Source organism: Orcinus orca, chromosome 14 (assembly GCF_937001465.1).
Source record: "Orcinus orca chromosome 14, mOrcOrc1.1, whole genome shotgun sequence".
Lineage (NCBI taxonomy): Eukaryota > Metazoa > Chordata > Mammalia > Artiodactyla > Delphinidae > Orcinus > Orcinus orca.
This window is the reverse complement of record NC_064572.1, coordinates 61,776,243-61,796,052: the sequence shown is the minus strand read 5'-3', so window position 1 is coordinate 61,796,052 and position 19,810 is coordinate 61,776,243. Positions and strand designations below refer to the sequence as shown.

Sequence of the window (19,810 nt, the reverse complement as noted above, 5' to 3'; positions counted from 1 at the left end):
CCATCCTTAGTGCATAAGACTTTTGCCCTCTTGCTTCCTGATTCATTGTCACAAAATGGCTACTATAACTTTCTGTTTTAGGCATAAAGAATAGGAAGGACTAAAGGGCTGAAGGAAAAAAAGCTGGTCTTAGTGAAGTTCTGTCTTTTAATTTGGCCAGGGAGGTCCTACTAGTGATGTGTGCCTGCAGCTCATTGGCCAGAAGCATGTTACATGGCCACTCTTTGCTTCAAGGAAAGCTGGGGAATTATATATTTTAGCTCTTCAGTCTCTGTAGTAGAGCAAGGCAAAGGAGAAGGGATTGTGTTTAGGATTTGGGTCAGCTAGTCAACAACGTCTGCTTTCATTGATGGTTGGAAGAATTCAATGATATACTGTATTTAAAAAATTTTACAGAGTGTAACTTAAATAGATGTATACTGTATTCATTATTCCTCTTACCTTCTATTGATGATCTTATAAACTAGAGTGTATTCTTAAATTTATTCTAATTTTTTATTCAAGGCTCAGAAAATCTATGAGATTATTACTTACTTGATTGTTAAATGCGTGCGTCTTATTGCCTACATCCTAGAAATTAGTATAAATATGTTTAGGCATAAATATTGCATTATTTCCAACCAGCTCCTCTATTTTTATCTAAGAATGAGTGAGGACCATTCTTACATCTGGCTAATCTTTGTCAACCACACATCCTAATGCTCAGAAGGTAGAAGAAGTTGTCATGGGTTTGTTTTTATATCTGATCTTCTCTTTTAGGGCTCTTTTGATGTGTTTGAAAATCTTTTGCACAGAGTGATGATCAGCCCTGCATGTCACATGCCCTATTTTCTCTTAGGTGTCATTGATATTGCTTAAAGAGCCAAAACTTTCCTATTGGTACCATTGACATGGGCATTAGTTTTTCTTTTCCAAAGCCGTTGGTGTCAGTAGTGGCAGAGCAGTTGTTTTATTTTTAGCACTTTTTTTCCCTAAAATCCTTCAGTTTGTTACGTAAAACTTGAAAGTTTCTAGAGTTGTCATTCCGATAGCTGCTGCTAATATCGTTTGTCCCTATGATAATCAGCTGAGTTATCTTTTAATTTGTAAAAATAAACAAGTTACTTCAGGACATAAAAGGTCCCTGCTTTTGGGCAGCATTCTAGATGAATGTTTGTTTTTGAGAAGGGCTGTTTTCTGGAGAATACATATGCTTTGAGTGAAAATCATACTGAAGTGTGAAAGGCAGCCTATCACTAATAGGAAAATAATTGGGAAAGAGGCAGTTCTCCAAAGTGACTCTAGCCCTACTCTTGCTTTCTTCAGTGACCCACAAAATACTTTTATATACTTTATATATTTAAAGGGCAATTAATGAGTCTGAATATACTCAGAGGTACATGAAAAATAGCAGTAGAAGTCCTAAGCAGCTATACCACAGAATGGCAGCTTTCATTTGAGCTGAATGGGCTGGGTGGGGGGTAAATTTGAAAACAGGCCAAGTATCCTGAATACACATGCTGGTGCTATCACCCAGTCCTACAGCCTGAAGTAGAGGGAATGACCTTCATAGTCACTAGTATTCAGGCAAGGTCGTATTATTTTTCTCCATGGTAAAATATGTTAAGTAAGGGGACCAGGAGGCACATAAGTCCTGGATGTGAGCTGAGAAGGGGAATGGAGGAGTGAGAATCTTAAATGAGGTCAGAGAAAGCTAAGAAACAGAAATCTCCAGAGAATTTGGAGATGACCAGAGAAACTTGTAGGATGCATCATGAAGTAGGAGACCCTTCAGGTTTATTATTTCTGAATCTCTTCACTTTGATGAAAATGCTGGTAGTTTATAAATTCTGTCATATTGGGTGCAACAGGACTTTGATGTGTATATGGCTTTTGTTTTGTTTTGTTTTTTGCTGCCTGTATTCTTTCTTTCTTTTCTTAGACATTGTTCGAAGTGATGTTGCCTTGGATAAACAGAAAGGCTGCAAGATTGCCCAGCACCCTGATGTTATGCTGGAGCTCCAACGGGAGAAGGCAGCTCAGATGCATCTGGTTCTTCTAAAGGAGCAATTCTCCAATACTTACAGTAATCTCGTATTAACAGGTAAGGCTGTTGGCGTCGGCTGGAATCTTAGAGCACTGTAGATTGATGGTCTCCATCAGTTAGCAACTTGATGCTTGGAAGACACTAAAGTGGGATTCAGATGAGCTGCATCTGTCTGTCTTTTCCCACTTATCCCTTTTAAAATTGTGATGACTCTTATATTCATATAAAATATTTATTACATTTTGCAGATGTATTTTGGCTTGAGGTTATGGGCGGTTCAGCATGTGTGTTCTCAAAAGAGAGAACCAATGAAAACCTAATGAAGCCTTGTAAAAATATGACTTTTTAGATGTGTGCCAATAGATTTGAGAAAATTACTAAATTTGGTGTCTAAGAAACAGCTATTTTCCTCTTTCTGTGTATGCCCTTTCTGTGAACCCAGTGAATATAAAGATGAAATGTAAAAGAGATAATGATCCACAGGCAGAGCTGAGAATGTTCTATATTCTTGGTGGAGTTTGAAAATATCTAGGGAATTTGATTTACTTTTTAAGAACAAAGAGGCTATGAGACTGAGCCATACTCCTTTACATCCTTGGTTCTAGGAGGGAAATGAATATATGTGAGAGCTCAAAGGAGAAACAACTTTTTGCAGGGCTGCTGCGGACTTTGCTGGTAAAGAGCATGTGAGTTGCATGCCTTTGTCAAGCTTTGGAAAAAAATTCTAATAGCACACTCTAATGTGAGAATCATGTAGGACTTGGATGAACTAAGAAGAGCAGTCTGAGTTACCTCCATTTTCTTAAGGGAATGCAAGGCAGATCTGCATTATCTTGATTCAAATAAATTTTAATAAATCAAAGTGTGTGTTTTCCCTTGTTTATGAATATTAAAAAAATAAAAAGATGGAATGCCTGACAGGCTATGAACATCTCACACTTATTTTTGTAAACTCCAAGTTAGGAAAATTTAAAAATTTTTTACAGGCTTCCTGGCATTTCACCAGGTTGCTTCCAGCAACCAGGTTGTTTTGCTTTTGAAAAAGCACAAGTCTCTTCTGACTCTACATCTGTACCTGGTGGAAAACTCAGCAGCATGAGATGAAAGCCAGATTTAAATGTGGCTTTGGAGAGCAGAGAAAAGGATTATAGATTTCATAAGTATAGGCACTATTTTTTGTTCTTTGATAGGTCATTAAGGAAGGAAAACTTAAAAGTGATTTATGGCTAATAAATCCTAAATTGGTTAGTGAAACTGTATTTAAGTTTAGATGTTTGGGAAGAACATATTTTTCTCCAAATTTCTTCAGTCTACCTCAAATGTACAAATAGTAAATGTATATAGTATTTTCCAATTCAGTTATTGGAAATGCAGTATTTTAAGCTATCCTTATTCTAATATTTTTAGGCATACATTAGAGATGTCAGACCCTGTGTTCTTTAATGTGGCATAGAAAGAGCTTAGGGTAATTCTAATCCTAAACTGTGCATCCAGAGTGTGGCTTGAAGGCATATTATCTTTGAAAACACAAGTGCTCTATTGAGTTCAATGGAATCTTTTCTAATTCTCAGTAACATAATCCCTTTGGATGTTTATTCTCAGTTCAAACTGTTGGAATCAACATTGTCAACTTTTACCCTGACAACTTGCTTACTTTCTACTAAACAAACTTACCCTAGAGAAGAGCCTCTTTCCTGCTCTCACTTCTCCCAAGCTGCTTCAAAGAGCCCTCAGGCATTTTCCACATTTTTCACCCAAATGCCTGTTGCAGAGGTGGTACCTTGCTGCAGACAGAGCATTTGGTGTGCCCTGGGTTGTTTACGTGAAAGTTCAAAAGGTTTTGGTGCCAGGTGTTGAGAAGAGATGGAGTCATTTCATTTTAGCAACAATGGTAAAACTATTTTACTATCCTTTAACTAAGTCTTTGATTTTACACAGTGTAGTTTTCTAATTGTTATGAAGTTTAATCCTTGATTTCTTGTATAAATTTTGAGAACATGGTCTCCAGACAGCTAAACATAATATTTAAACATAACTAAACTAACTTCTGTAAATATTTCCCTTTTCGGTGATGAATGTATATTGGTAAGGAGGGTGAGGTTGAAGGGGCAGAGACCTCTCAAATGAAGTGACTTTCTTTACCAACATGTTCAGAACACCTACCCTAGGATTTCTGCTTGGTGATGTTTTACTTATTTTGTATAACTCTGGCATGTTTGAAATGTCTGCCATGAAAGTATGTGGGAACAGGATGAGGAAACTGGGCCTCCAAAATCTCAGAAACAGATCACTTTTTTTTTTTTTTTTTTTTTTTTTTGCGGTACACGGGCCTCTCACTGTTGTGGCCTCTCCCGTTGCGGAGCACAGGCTCTGGACGCGCAGGCTCCGCAGCATGTGGGATCTTCCCGGACCGGGGCACGAACCCGTGTCCCCTGCATCGGCAGGCGGACTCTCAACCACTGCGCCACCAGGGAAGCCCAGAGATCACTTTTTAATGTCTCTGCTCTCCCCTCAACCCCTCTCCCCAATTATTTACAGAATTTCATGTATATGTGTAGCAGTGTATCATGATTGTTTCCTGTTAGTGGTCAGTTAGTGGTATAGTCTTTATTTTTAAATTGGACAACTAAGTTAACAGTAGAGGAAAAAAATTAATAAAGTGATTGAAATGTCAGTATAGTAAGAAATTAATAAAGTGATGGAAATGGCAGCTGCTTAAAAGCTTATTAAAAATGATGGCTCTTGCCCTTCACCTCACAAGCAAGCCCTCATTCTTAGGTGTTCCATCTTTAGCTGATCTGTCAGCATTGAAGTGAGAGGTATGCCTTCATATTCTGCATTCTAGCTTGTGATCTCTCTTAAACAGCCATCCTTCAGATGAGGGCAAATAATATTCTAGCTTTGAGGATCTTCTGAACATTTAATAAAAGGAAAACAACTCTACAGTTCTAGTGACAACCAGTTAATGGAAACACGTGGTTCTTATTGTATAATATTTTTTAAAAAATGGATTGTATTTTTGCATAATATTAAACATGTCTTAATATCTTCATGTGAATGATTTACACGGTATTGGAAATAATGTTAGCCTCACCTAATCTGGAGGGTTTTTGAAGTAAACTCTAAGGTTATGTGAAGGTGATGGAGGAATTCCAGGAGAACATCAATGATAGAACTATTTTAAATATGCTGCACTTTTTTACACTGACTCACCAACACATGCATGTAATCTTGTCCTGTAGCTTCTTGAATCTGAGAGTATTAAATGTCACTGTGCATGTTACTCAAGGAGTGATAAATGAAAGGGAGAGTTGGGTAGGTGACTTTAAGAAAGAACAGTGATCATGTCTTCTGTATCTTTGTGCTCTCATGATTCTTAATGTGATAATGCTCTGTAAGTTTGTTGAAAATGTTCTGCTGTGTACACATTGTAAGTTCACTCAAAGACTACTTTTTAAGGGTTAATTTGGACATCTATTAAATAACTTTATAGGTTTGAATTTAGTTATTTGTCTCCCCTCCCCTGGCGAACCCCCCTCTTTCGAGGTATAAATTGAACTTTTGTGGCGGATGCCTGTACTATAATCAAATGAAAAACAGAAAATAAAAAGTTAAAAGCCAGCCTTAAGGGGCAATACACTTTCTAGGATTTTCTTTAGAACATAAACTCCCAGAAGGCAAGGAATATTATATTTGTGCTGCATTCTGCATAGTAATTAGAACATAGTGAATGATCCTGTAATGAAGTCAACTTTTAAAAAATTTGTGTTGTGAAGTCATCTAGTCAACTCTTGTTTCCAGGTAGCCTGAACCGTATAGCCGTTATAAATGGATGGCATTACTCAAGATGCTTTCCAAAATTCCTTTATGAGGACTCTTGTTATGTTATTGTCTGCTACTTATGGTTTTGTACCTCTTCTTTCAGTCATTAGATTCCAAAATATACTGAGATTCTTGTGGTTAGCTTTATTGTATTACTGTGGTAAATGAATTGAGCAAAAGAGGCTCATACTTCCTTGTTGTGGCCAATCTTTCTAACTTCAGTTGAGCAAAGGGCCCAAATAAGTATTCTTTCAGTTCTCAAAGGACTATATCCAGGTCTGTTTAATTATTTGCATTATATTCCATAGTATTGAATGTAACATACTTTATTTTACCATTTCCCTATTAGTGTATATTAATTTCTATGCATATTTACACATTTATTTCTGTAGAAGAGATTTCTGAAAGTGGATGTCTGGGTCAAAAGGTACATATTTTTAAATTTTATGAATTCAGGTTTATTGAGGTGTAATTTACATTATAGTATAAATAAATTTGGACAGGTTAATATATTATAGAGTCATATAGCTGTCATCACCATCAAGATATAGAACATTTCCTTCACCCTAAAAATTATTTTGTCTTCCTTGGCAGTCACTCTCCTTTCTCAGCCTTAGCTGTGTCTGATCTGATATTTGTCCCTAAATGTCATATCAATGGAAAAATAAAGTAGTTGTGTGTGTTTGATTGTTTTCACTTAGCATGATGTTTTTGAGATTCAGTCATCTTTTTGCATTTATTAGCAGTTCATTTCTTTTTGTTGCTGAGTAATATTTCATGTTAAGAATATCCTACAATTTATTTATCCATGCATCTGTTGATGGACATTTGGTTTATTTCTAGCTTTTGGTGATTATGAATAAAGCCACTGTAGACATTTACTCTCAGATCTTTGTGTTGACATATGTTTTCATTTCTCTTAGGTAGGTACCTAGGAGTGGGATTGCTTGATTTTATGATGCCTGTTTATAAGAAACTGTCAGACTGTTTTCCAAAGTGGCCGTACTATCTGGCATTCCACCAACAGTGTGTATGAGTTCTAGATACTCCATATCCTTGCCAATAATTAGCATTGTCTGTCTTTTAAATTTTAGCTATTTTAGTGGGTACGTAGTAGTAGTATCTTTTGGTTTTAATTTGCAATTTACCTTATGACTAATGATATTGAGTATCTGTTCTTTGCTTATTTGCTATCTATATATCTTCTTTGGTGAAGTGTCTGTTCAAACCTTTTGCCCATTTAAAAAAAATAATGACTTTTGTTTTCTTACTATTGAGTTTTGAGAGTTCTGTATTTATTTTGGGCTACAAGTCCTTTATCTGACATACGATTTGCAAATACATTTTTCCTCTGTGACTTGTCCTTATATTTTTAAACAGCTTTTTTCAAAGAGCAGAAACTTATAAATTTGATGAAGTCCAGTTTTGCTTTTATGGTTTGCATTTAAAATTATAATGCATTCTGCCAGATAATTTTCAGAAAAGATTGTAGCAATTCGCATTCCCACTAGCCATGTATGAGAGCAGTTATTTCCTAACATTCTCATTAGTGCTGGGTATTAGTGCTCTTTTCAATCTTTTCCACTTTAACAGGTGAAAAATATTATCTCATTGTTGCCATTTTCTGGCCAGAGCCAGGGCGAGTATATTTTTACATATTTATTGGTGATTTATATTTTCTGTTTTGTGAATTACCTATTCATATCTTTGCCTTTTAAAAAAATTGGGTGTTAATCTGTTTCTTATCAGTTTATAAGTGCTCTCTGTGAGTTAGGAATGTTAATCCTTTGTCCTATGTATTGTAAACCATTTTCTTCCCTGAATGTCATTTATTTTTCAACTCTTTTTAGTTTAGAGCTTTAATCTTTTACTATGACTGGAATTTATGTTTATATATAGTGTGATGTAAGCATGTAACATTGTTTTCTTCCAAGTAGCTAGCCAGCTTTGCATACACTGTTTTTTTTAAAATAAAACATTCTTTTGCCTCTGAGTTGAAACATCATATATGTTATATATTATACTCCCACATATATTTGTACCTATTTCTGAACTCTACGTTATGTTATTTTTTTATTCGTTATTTCTGTGCCAGTGTTATACTGTTTTCATGTCTGGTAAGGCTTATTAACCTTTGTTTCTCTTTTCTAAGGTTTTTACAGCTGTTCTCATATAATTACTTTTTGAAATAAACTTTCACTTTCTCTAGTTAAAGAAAATTCATTGCTGGATTTTGATTGGAGTTATATTCAATCTGTATTCTAATTTGGGAAGTATTGATATTTTTCTGATGTTAAGTCTTCCACTTACGATGATATATCTTTTCACTTGCTCAGTTCTTGTTTTATGTTGTTTGATAATGTTTTATAATTTTTCTGTACCTTTCTTGTTAAATATATTCTTTAATATTTTATGCTTTTGTTGATATTGAAAATGAATTTCTTTCTCTTTATAACTTATTTCCAGTATAAAGAGAAACTATTGATCAAAGACAAAGGTAGATTTTTTCTATTTTCTAAATTTTTACCTACTGTTTTCCTTTTATTTTCTAAAAACCTCCCCAAAATATTGAAAAATAGTGGTGATAGCTGCTTTTCACATGATTTTAATGAAAATGACTTCACTATTTCATGTGTATAAGCATCTGAATATTTATCCACTAAAACCAATCCCTTGAAAGTCAAAATATATTTTTTTCAAAATGAGAATGACTTTATTATTATTTATTATTATGACAGAGGAAAGATATTTTGATTAACATTCTTCTAGGCATCTCTCTATCCATACACACACATATACATAAGCCATAAATGTATAGGAAACACATATAATTTTATACAAACCTGTTTTTTTTTTTAACATCTTTATTGGGGTATAATTGCTTTACAATGGTGTGTTAGTTTCTGCTTTATAACAAAGTGAATCAGTTATACATATACATATGTTCCCATATGTCTTCCCTCTTGCGTCTCCCTCCCTCCCACCCTCCCTATCCCACCCCTCCAGGCGGTCACCAAGCACCGAGCCAATATCCCTGTGCCATGCGGCTGCTTCCCACTAACTATCTACCTAACTACATTTGTTAGTGTGTATATGTCCATGACTCTCTCTCGCCCTTTCACAGCTCACCCTTCCCCCTCCCCATACCCTCAAGTCCGTTCTCCAGTAGGTCTGCGTCTTTATTCCTGTCTTACCCCTAGGTTCTTCATGACATTTTTTTTCTTAAATTCCATATATATGTGTTAGCATACGGTATTTGTCTTTTTCTTTCTGACTTACTTCACTCTGTATGACAGACTCTAGGTGTATCCATCTCATTACAAATAGCTCAATTTCGTTTCTTTTTAAGGCTGAGTAATATTCCATTGTATATATGTGCCACATCTTCTTTATCCATTCATCCGATGATGGGCACTTAGGTTGTTTCCATCTCCGGGCTATTGTAAATAGAGCTGCAATGAACATTTTGGTACATGACTCTTTTTGAATTATGGTTTTCTCAGGGTATATGCCCAGTAGTGGGATTGCTGGGTCATATGGTAGTTCTATTTGTAGTTTTTTAAGGAACTTCCATACTGTTCTCCATAGTGGCTGAACCAATTCACATTCCCACCAGCAGTGCAAGAGTGTTCCCTTTTCTCCACACCCTCTCCAGCATTTATTGTTTCTAGATTTTTTGATGATGGCCATTCTGACTGGTGTGAGATGATATCTCATTGTAGTTTTGATTTGCATTTCTCTAATGATTAATGATGTTGAGCATTCTTTCATGCGTTTGTTGGCAGTCTGTATATCTTCTTTGGAGAAATGTCTGTTTAGGTCTTCTGCCCATTTTTGGATTGGGTTGTTTTGTTTTTTTGTTATTGAGCTGCATGAGCTGCTTGTAAATTTTGGAGATTAATCCTTTGTCATTTGCTTCATTTGCAAATATTTTCTCCCATTCTGAGGGTTGTCTTTTGGTCTTCTTTATGGTTTCCTTTGCTGTGCAAAAGTTTTGAAGTTTCATTAGGTCCCATTTGTTTATTTTTGTTTTTATTTCCATTACTCTAGGAGGTGGGTCAGAAAGGATCTTGCTGTGATTTATGTCATAGAGTGTTCTGCCTATGTGTTCCTCTAAGAGTTTGATAGTTTCTGGCCTTACATTTAGGTCTTTAATCCATTTTGAGCTTATTTTTGTGTATGGTATTAGGGAGTGATCTAATCTCATACTTTTACATGTACCTGTCCAGTTTTCCCAGCACCATTTATTGAAGAGGCTGTCCTTTCTCCACTGTACATTCCTGCCACCTTTATCAAAGGATAAGGTGTCCATATGTGCTTGGGTTTATCTCTGCGCTTTCTATCCTGTTCCATTGATCTATCTTTCTGTTTTTGTGCCAGTACCATACTGTCTTGATTACTGTAGCTTTGTAGTATAGTCTGAAGTCAGGGAGCCTGATTCCTGCAGCTCCTTTTTTCGTTCTCAAGATTGCTTTGGCTATTCGGGGTCTTTTGTGTTTCCATACAAATTGTGAAATTTTTTGTTCTAGTTCTGTGAAAAATGCCAGTGGTAGTTTGATAGAGATTGCATTGAATCTGTAGATTGCTTTGGGTAGTAGAGTCATTTTCACAATGTTGATTCTTCCAATCCAAGAACATGGTATATCTCTCCATCGATTTGTATCATCTTTAATTTCTTTCATCAGTGTCTTATAATTTTCTGCATACAGGTCTTTTGTCTCCTTAGGTAGGTTTATTCCTAGATATTTTGTTCTTTTTGTTGCAATGGTAAATGGGAGTGTTTTCTTGATTTCACTTTCAGATTTTTCATCATTAGTATATAGGAATGCCAGAGATTCCTGTGCATTAATTTTGTATCCTGCTACTTTAACAAATTCATTGATTAGCTCTAGTAGTTTTCTGGTAGCATCTTTAGGATTCTCTATGTATAGTATCATGTCATCTGCAAACAGTGACAGCTTTACTTCTTCTTTTCCTATTTGGATTCCTTTTATTTCCTTTTCTTCTCTGATTGCTGTGGCTAAAACTTCCAAAACTATGTTGAATAATAGTGGTGAGAGTGGGCACCTTGTCTTGTTCCTGATCTTAGTGGAAATGCTTTCAGTTTTTCACCTTGAGGATGATGTCAAACCAGTTTTATACAATACACATGCCTGTTATTTTGTAACATCCTTTTTCTTTCTTTTTTTTTTTTTTGGTAACATCCTTTTTCTTAACAATATTTTGTAGACGTCTTTCTATATCAAAGAACATAGGTTCAAAATCTTTTTAATGGCTACATTAGAATTGCATTATTGTATGAATATTTTGTAATTGTTTAACTGATCTTCTATTGATAGAAATTAGGTTTGTCCCTAATTTTTAATGACTATAAATAATGTTGTGATGAACAACATTGCATATCTTTGTGCAATTCCTGTAAGTATGAGTGCTATGTCAAAGGAATAGACATTTAAAATTTTGATGCATTTAGTAAATGGACTTTCAGAAAGGTCATGCCAGTTTATACAGTGTATGAGAGGACTCACTTATCTTGTCTTTTGCTCATGCTGATTATTTTCCGTTCTTTTGTCTGTGTTATTGTAATAGACAGTGATGGATACGGCATTGTTTTAAATACATTTCATTGCTTACTGATTAATGATCAGTAAGGTTAATGATAAGTAAAGGTTAATGATCTTTTTACATTCTTTGCCATTTTTATTTCTTCTGTGAATTGTACATTTCTTTTTCTTTTTTTTTTTTTTTTGTGGTACGCGGGCCTCTCACTGTTGTGGCCTCTCCCGTTGCGGAGCACAGGCTCCGGACGCGCAGGCTCAGCGGCCATGGCTCACGGGCCCAGCCGCTCCATGGCATGTGGGATCTTCCCAGACCGGGGCATGAACCCGTGTCCCCTGCATCGGCAGACAGACTCTCAACCACTGCGCCATCAGGGAAGCCCAAATTGTACATTTCTTTAGCCTTTTTTTTTATTGAGTTATTGGTCTCTTTCTTATTCAATAATAAGATCATTTTATATATTAGGGATAGTAATCTTTTGTCATGTATATTGCCAAAAATGTATTCTTGGGCTTTTTAAATTTGTCTTTGTTGTATTAATAGTTTAGTTGTTAAATATCGTATATTAATAAACGTATGTGGAACCTAGGAAAATGGTATAGATGAACCGGTTTGCAGGGCAGAAGTTGAGACACAGATGTAGAGAACAAATGTATGGACACCAACGGGGAAAAGCCACGGGGTGGGGGTGGGGATAGTGGTGTGATGAATTGGGCGATTGGGATTGACAGGTATACACTGATGTGTATAAAACTGATGACTAATAAGAACCTGCTGTATAAAAAAATAAATAAAATTCAAAAAAAAAACTAATACTAAACTTTCTTTGGGTTTTTTATATGGAAATATGTTAATATTAATGTTTCAGACATTACATGAAATTCCTAAAAATCAAAAACAGAATAGTTTAGTTGTTTCTCCATTTTGTTTTTCTTTTTTCTCTTTCCCTCCCTCTGTGCTTATCCTGCCAGGCTAGCAGTTTGGAGATTGTCTCTGTCCTGCCCTTGGTGTTACTATTCTAGAACCAGGTATTATAGCGGTGTTTGATTCTGCTCTGTGATGGTATTTGGGATGTTGTACATCTAGTTCCTGGGCCACAAGGCCTGCCTGAGTCCTAGGTGTCCTGTAATCCCTCTCACTCCTTCTTTCTGCGACTTCCTATCAACTGCTGCCTCTGGCCCTCGGCCAGCAGTGCCTTTTATTTTTTCCCCCCCATTTAGTGAATCTGGCTTTAGTCTTCCATCTCTCCCAGGGCACCTTTTTATCTGCATTCTCTGTAAGTAGTTAAACTACTGGCTGCTACTGTGACAGTGATGAGGTTGGCAGGTTTGGAACATGGTGGTCCCTTGGTGCAGAAATGTGCAAGTGGTTAGGCAGCTTTTAATTCCACCTACTGTATTGATTCAACATGTGAGTTTTGGAATCAAACAGTCTGAGTTTGATTCTAGAACAGCCACTTATCAGCTCCCTTATCTCAGGAAATTTTTTTCATCTTCTCTTTAGCTTTAATTTCCTCAGGCGATTGTTTACATACTTCAGAGAATTGTCTGAGGGTTAAATGAGGTTTTGTACATAATTCCTTAGCGCAGTGCCTGAAACACAGTAAGTATTCAATATATGTTAGATTTTATTATTGTGATTAATCTTACTATGCTTTCAAATGCAAATGTTACTCTTGGGTAGCTTAGTTGCTTTTCTTGTACTGAAATCTCTCTGCTTTAAGACCTCAACTGACACAGGGTGGTAAGATAAAATCAATCAGAAACAATTAAAAATTTTTTAAAATATCTTTATTGGAGTATAATTGCTTTACAATGGTGTGTTAGTTTCTGCTTTATAACAAAGTGAATCAGCTATACATATACATATATCCCCATATCTCTTCCCTCTTGTGTCTCCCTCCCTCCCACCCTCCCTATCCCACCCCTCTAGGTGGTCACAAGCACCGAGGTGAACTCCCTGTGCTAATTTTGAACTCTGCTGTTAGCTTGTGGTAGTTTCATGATAAATCTCCCAACCACTCTGAACCTTAGATTTCGTAGTTATCTAAGATGTGTGTAAGAATTAGTAAAATAAAGCATGAGTCACTAAGTCGCCTGGAAGATAATGGTCTGAAAATGTGTCATGTGTGGGAAGCATTGTTCAGAATTTTTTGGTCAAGCATTTTGAGTTCCTTGAAGGCATGATATTAACTAGATGAATATTAGTTGGTATTAGAATTATTCCTGAATACCCTAAAATGAAGATGTTAAGGTGAGCAGCACGTAAATTAGATGATACTTTACATATTTAGAATGAGCCCAATGCTATTAGCAAAACAGTGAAACGTCTGCATAAAAGTCAGTGGCCATACACAAATGCATAGTCATGAGGTTATATAGCACATGACTAGCAGTTCCCCTTTTCTCCAACTTTTGGTTTTAAGTACAAAGATATTTACTCTGTTACTTGTAAGTCCTCTTATGAACCATCATATAAGTGAAATTTTCTTCAAACTCAGTTCTTATTATTATGTTCAGCAGACATAAAATTACATTTCAGTAAACATGATCAGAAAAAAGATAACATGGGAGAAAAGGATATAATTGCAAAAACTTCATTTTGTACATTAAAATCATTGTATTGGCAATAGTATAGAGAATCACTAAAGAATATAGTTTTTTTAAAAATAGTGGTCATGTTCTGCTTCTCTCAAAATTAAACTTGGGAGCATTGATTGATTTGTTTCAAGTTGATGGAATCTTTGTCTTTATGAATCACAGAATGAACTTCCTTGTTTTCACGAGTCTTTGTGTTAGGAGTCTTGGGGAGATGGTGATTACTTCTTGCTTTTCACCCGTACTCTGCAGAAGATGACATTGGAAGGAGTCCTTTGAATTTATTTATACTTTCGCTTTCCTATTTTCCACTATGAGAAGCAGTTTGTCATAAGTTCCTTCAGTTAGGTTGATGACATATCAAAACAGAATTGAATAAAAGCAATTTTTTGGACAGTGAATTAAGTGCAGACAACTCTCTGCAAGTCTGGTTGAATCCAACAGTGGATTTTAGAGTATTTAGCTAAGTGATATTTAAGGTCCAGGTGGGTATGGGAGAGGATGTATAGGCACTCCAGGAGATGTGCAAGGAAATCCATTGAGTGGAGGAGTTTTGCTGATTATTAATTAAACAGTCATCTTGTCAGAAGATTATTATAATCTTACAAGATGTCCAAAAAAATGCCTGAATTATCAAGAAGACTATTTGAAAATTGAAGTTGCATGTTATTTTTAACAATGTATCTTATTGAAAGTTTATATAATGGCCAGACATTATTATTAATACTATTTTAAAAATAGGAGCAAAAAGGTTTTGAACCATTATAAACAATAAACACAATTTAAAAATATTGCTGAGTAGTTTAAAACTTCTATTTTGACCTCTGTTTTATAATGTAACTAAAATATTACTGCAGTAGGTGCATATGTAATATATGTATGTATTACATATATGTAATTTTATGTTATTATACATATGAGTTATGATAAAAATATTTTACCGATATGCAATAAAAAAATTTAGGGACCAGAAACCTATGAAGTCCTTGGTTCCTCACAGCAGCGTAGGAGAGTAGATATGATCAGGAACTTTAGGGTTCAACAGACCGAGGTTTTGATCCTACACTTACCGTGTACTAGTTGTGTGAACTTGGGCAAACTACTTAGTTTCATTCCCATTTGTAAAATAGAGAAAATATTATCTTACATGGTTTGTGAGGACTAGATTAACTAATGTTATGAAGGGCTTAATAGAAAGCCATACACTTAATGAATGTTAGCTATTTTTGTTGTTATTATTTTAATTATTATTATTAATAAAGAGATTGTCCTTTTGGCAATCTTCCATAAATAAACTCATGTCTCAGGTACTATCACAATGCAAAGTGAGAAAGAACTAAGTAGATTCCAAAAGAGGTAAGTCCTTAATTTCATGATTATTGTCAGAAGTAAAGTTTTCCATGCATCTATTTTGCGTGTGTGTGTGTGTGTGTGTGTGTGTGTGTGTGTGTGTGTGTAAGGGTCTAGTTTTTGGAGGAAGTAGAGAGTTTATTGCAGAGATTATAGGGGCAAGAGCACACAAACACACTTGCCCACTTGCCACACTTCTTCCCCAGAGCAACTCTTGTCTCTGTCAGGGTTCTGAAGAGGAGATATGCAACCATTCTATAATTTCTTTAGTCTTTGGACCATTTCCTTTGAATGTATAGCTGAATCACTTTGCTGTACAACTGAAACTAACATAACATTGTAAATCAACTATAGTCCAATATAAAACAAAAATTAAAACAAAGAATTAAATAATTTATAGGTAAGTAATATAATTTCATTTTTTACACTAAGTTTAGAGATACTACATGTAGGCACCTGCAGATATCATTTAGAATTAAAATTGTTGAGCAACTTGGAGGATCTCAATTTTTCTTCATTCTTCTTCTTTTTCCTTATCGCTTTCTTTTGTTTGTGTGAGGGTATACATCAGGGCCTCACCCTCTGCTTTCTCCCTTCAAGTTTTTATCCACCCTTATGGCTTGAACTGTCAGTAGAGGTGGGTCCTGATTTTGTGGGCTCTGTAGGTTATAGAATTTTATTTTCCCCCCTTTAAGACAAAGGCTACAACATTATAAACTCAAAATTACACACAAAAATTTATATGGAAAGGCAAGAGACCCAGAATAGCCAACACAATACTGAGTAAGAACAAAGTTGGAGGACAGATACAACCTAGCTTCAAGACTTGATATAAAGCTACAGTAATCAAGATAATGTAGTGTTGGTGAAAGAATTGACAAATTAGGTAATGGGATAGAATAGAGAGTGCAGAAATAGACCCATACGAATGTCAGTTGTTGAGAAACAAGGAAAGGCAATTCAATGGAGAACGGTTGGTCTTTTCAACATATTGTGCTGGGACAACTGGACCCTTCACCTTTCACAAAAGTTAACTCAATGAATCATAGACTTAAATGTAAAACGCTAAACTATGAAACTTCTAGAAGATAACATAGAAGAAAATCTAGGTGACCTTGGGTTTGGGGATGAGTTTTCAGATATAACATCAAAAGCATGATCCATGAAATAAAAAATTGAAAAGTTGTAATTCATTAAAATTGAAAGCTTCTGCCCTTTGAAAGACACTGTTAAGAGAATGACTATGTTGCTTCAGAAATACTCTGAATTCTTTTTTTTCAACTTTTTTTTTCTTTTTCAATAAAAAAAAATCCTGATTGGAGTATAGTTGCTTTACAATACTGTGTTAGTTTCTTCTGTACAGCACAGTGAATCAGCAATATGTATACATATATCCCCTCTTTTTTGGATTTCCTTCCCATTTAGGTCACCACAGAGCATTGAGTAGAGTTCCCTGTGCTATATAGTAGGTTCTCATTAATTATCTATTTTATACATAGTATCAATAGTGTATATATGTCAATCCCAATCTCCCAATTCATCCCACCCCCCACTTAACCCTTGGTATCCATATGTTTGTTTTCCACGTCTGTGTCTCTGTTTCTGCTTTGTAAATAAGATCGTCTCTAATTTTTTCAGATTCCACATATATGCATTAATATATGATATTTGTTTTTCTCTTTCTGACTTACTTCATTCTGTTTGACAGCCTCTAGGTCCATCCACATCTCTACAAATGACCCACTTTTGTTCCTTTTTATGGCTGAGGAATATTCCATTGTTTATATGTACCACATCTTTATCCATTCCTCTGTCGATGGACATTTAGGTTGCTTCCATGATCTGGCTATTGTAAATAGTGCTGCAGTGAATATTGGAGTGCATGTATCTTTTTGAATTATGGTTTTCTCTGGGTATATGCCCAGTAGTGGGATTGCTGGGTCATATGGTAATTCTATTTTTAGTTTTTTAAGGAACCTCCATACAGTTCTCCATAGTGGCTGTATCAATTTACATTCCTACCAACAGTGCAAGAGGGTTCCCTTTTCTCTACACCCTCTCCAGCATTTGTTGTTTGTAGATTTTCTGATGATGCCCATTCTAACCAGTGTGAGGTGATACCTCATTGTAGTTTTGATTTGCATTTCTCTAATAATTAGTGATGTTGAGCAACTTTTCATGTGCCTGTTGACAAACTCCATGTCTTCTTTGGAGAAATGTCTATTTAGGTCTTCTGTCCATTTTTTGATTGGGTTGTTTGTTTTTTTAACATTGAGCTGGATGAGTTGTTTACATATTTTGGAGATTAGTCCTTTGTCTGTTGATTTGTTTGCAAATATTTTCTCCCATTCTGAAGGTTGTCTTTTCGTCTTGCTTATAGTTTCCTTTGCTGTGCAAAAGCTTTTAAGTTTCATTAGGTCCAGTTTGTTTATTTTTGTTTCCATTACTCTAGGAGGTGGGTCAAAAAAGATTTTGCTGTGATTTTGTCAAAGAGTGTTCTTCCTATGTTTTCCTCTAAGAGTTTTATAGTGTCCGGTCTTACATTTAGGTCTTTAATCTATTTTGAGTTTATTTATTTATTTATTTTTTATTTTTTGCGGTATGTGGGCCTCTCACTGTTGTGGCCTCTCCCATTGCGGAGCACAGGCTCTGGACACGCAGGCCCAGCGGCCATGGCTCACGGGCCTAGCCGCTCCACGGCATGTGGGATCTTCCCGGACCGGGGCACGAACCCGCGTCCCCTGCATCGGCAGGCGGACTCTCAAGCACTGGGCCACCAGGGAAGCCCTGAGTTTATTTTTATGTATGGTGTTAGGGAGTGTTCTAATTTCATTCTTTTACATGTAGCTGTCCAGTTTTCCCAGCACCACTTACTGAAGAGACTGTCTTTTCTCCATTGTATATCCTTGCCTCCTTTGTCATAGATTAGTTGACCATAGGTGCGTGGGTTTATCTTTGGGCTTTCTATCCTGTTACATTGATCTATATTTCTGTTTATGTGCCAGTACCATGTTGTCTTGATTACTGTAGCTTTGTAGTATAGTCTGAAGTCCAGGTGTCTGATTCCTTCAGCTCTGTTTTTTCCCCTCAAGATTGTTTTGGCTATTCAGGGTCCTTTATGTCTCCATACACATTTTAAGATTTTTTGTTCTGGTTCTGTAAAAAAATGCCACTGGTAATTTGATACGGCTTGCATTGAACCTGTAGTGTACTTTGGCTAGTGTAGTCCTTTTCACAATATTGATTCTTCCAGTCCAAGTACATGGTATATCTCTTCGTCTGTTTGTGTAATCTTTGATTTCTTTCATCAGTGTCTTATAGTTTTCTGAGTACAGGTTTTTACCTCCTTAGGTAGGTTTATTCCTAGGTATTTTATTGTTTTTGTTGCAATAGTGAATGGGATTGTTTCCTTAATTTCCCTTTCTGATATTTTATTGTTAGTGTATAGGAATGCAAGGGATTTCTTTGCATTAATTTTGTATCCTGCAGCTTCACCAAATTCATTGATTAGCTCTAGTAGCTTTCTGGAGTCATCTTTTAGATTATCTATGTATAGTATCATGTCATCTGCAAACAGTGACAGTTTTACTTCTTCTCTTCCAATTTGGATTCCTTTTATTTCTTTTTCTTCTCTGAGTGCTGTGGCTAGGACTTCCAAAACTATGTTGAATAATAGTGGTGAGAGTAGACATCCTTTTGTTGTTCCTGATCTTAGAGGAAATGCTTTCAGTTTTTCACCACTGAGAATGATGTTTGCTGTGGGTTTGTCATATATGGACTTTATTATGTTGAGGTAGTGTCCCTCTATGCCCACTTGCTGGAGAGTTTTTATCATAAATGGGTGTTGAATTTTGTCAAAAGATTTTTCTGCATCTATTGAGATGACCATATGGTTTTTATTCTTCCGTTTGTTAATATGGTATATCAAATTGATTAATTTGCCTAGATTGAAGAATGCTTTCATCCCTGGGATAAATCCCACTTGATCATGGTATATGAACCTTTTAATGTGTTGTTGGATTCTGTTTGCTAGTATTTTCTTGAGGATTTTGCATCTATAGTCATCAGTGATATTCATCTGTAATTTTCTTTTTTTGTAGTATCTTTGGTTTTGGTATCGGGGTGATGGTAGCTTCATAAAATGAGTTTGGGAGTTTTCCTTCCTCTGCAGTTTTTTGGAAGAGTTTGAGAAGGATAGGTGTTAGCTCTTCCCTAAATGTTTGATAGAATTCACCTGTGAAGCCGTCTGGTCCTGGACATTTGTTTGTTGGAAGATTTTTAATCATAGTTTCAGTTTCGTTACTGTGATTGGTCTGTTCATAATTTCTATTTCTTCCTTGTCAGTCTTGGAAGGTTATATACCTTTCTAAGAATTTTTCCATTTCTTCCAGGTTGTCCATTTTATTGGTATAGAATTGCCTGTGGTAGTCTCTTATGATGCATTGTATTTCTGCAG

At 35.7% G+C, this 19,810-nt stretch overlaps 1 protein-coding gene across 3 annotated transcripts in view; it reads left to right on the top strand.

Moving 5' to 3' along the window:
* HPSE2 (heparanase 2 (inactive)) overlaps positions 1-19,810 on the top strand; it is a 638,970-nt gene that overhangs the window by 110,227 nt on the left and 508,933 nt on the right. For all 3 annotated transcript variants that reach the window (XM_004268436.4, XM_004268434.4, XM_049697113.1), the window contains one exon: positions 1,922-2,083. In XM_004268436.4, coding sequence (XP_004268484.1) covers positions 1,922-2,083 — 162 coding nt within the window. The remainder of the gene's footprint in view (positions 1-1,921; positions 2,084-19,810) is intronic.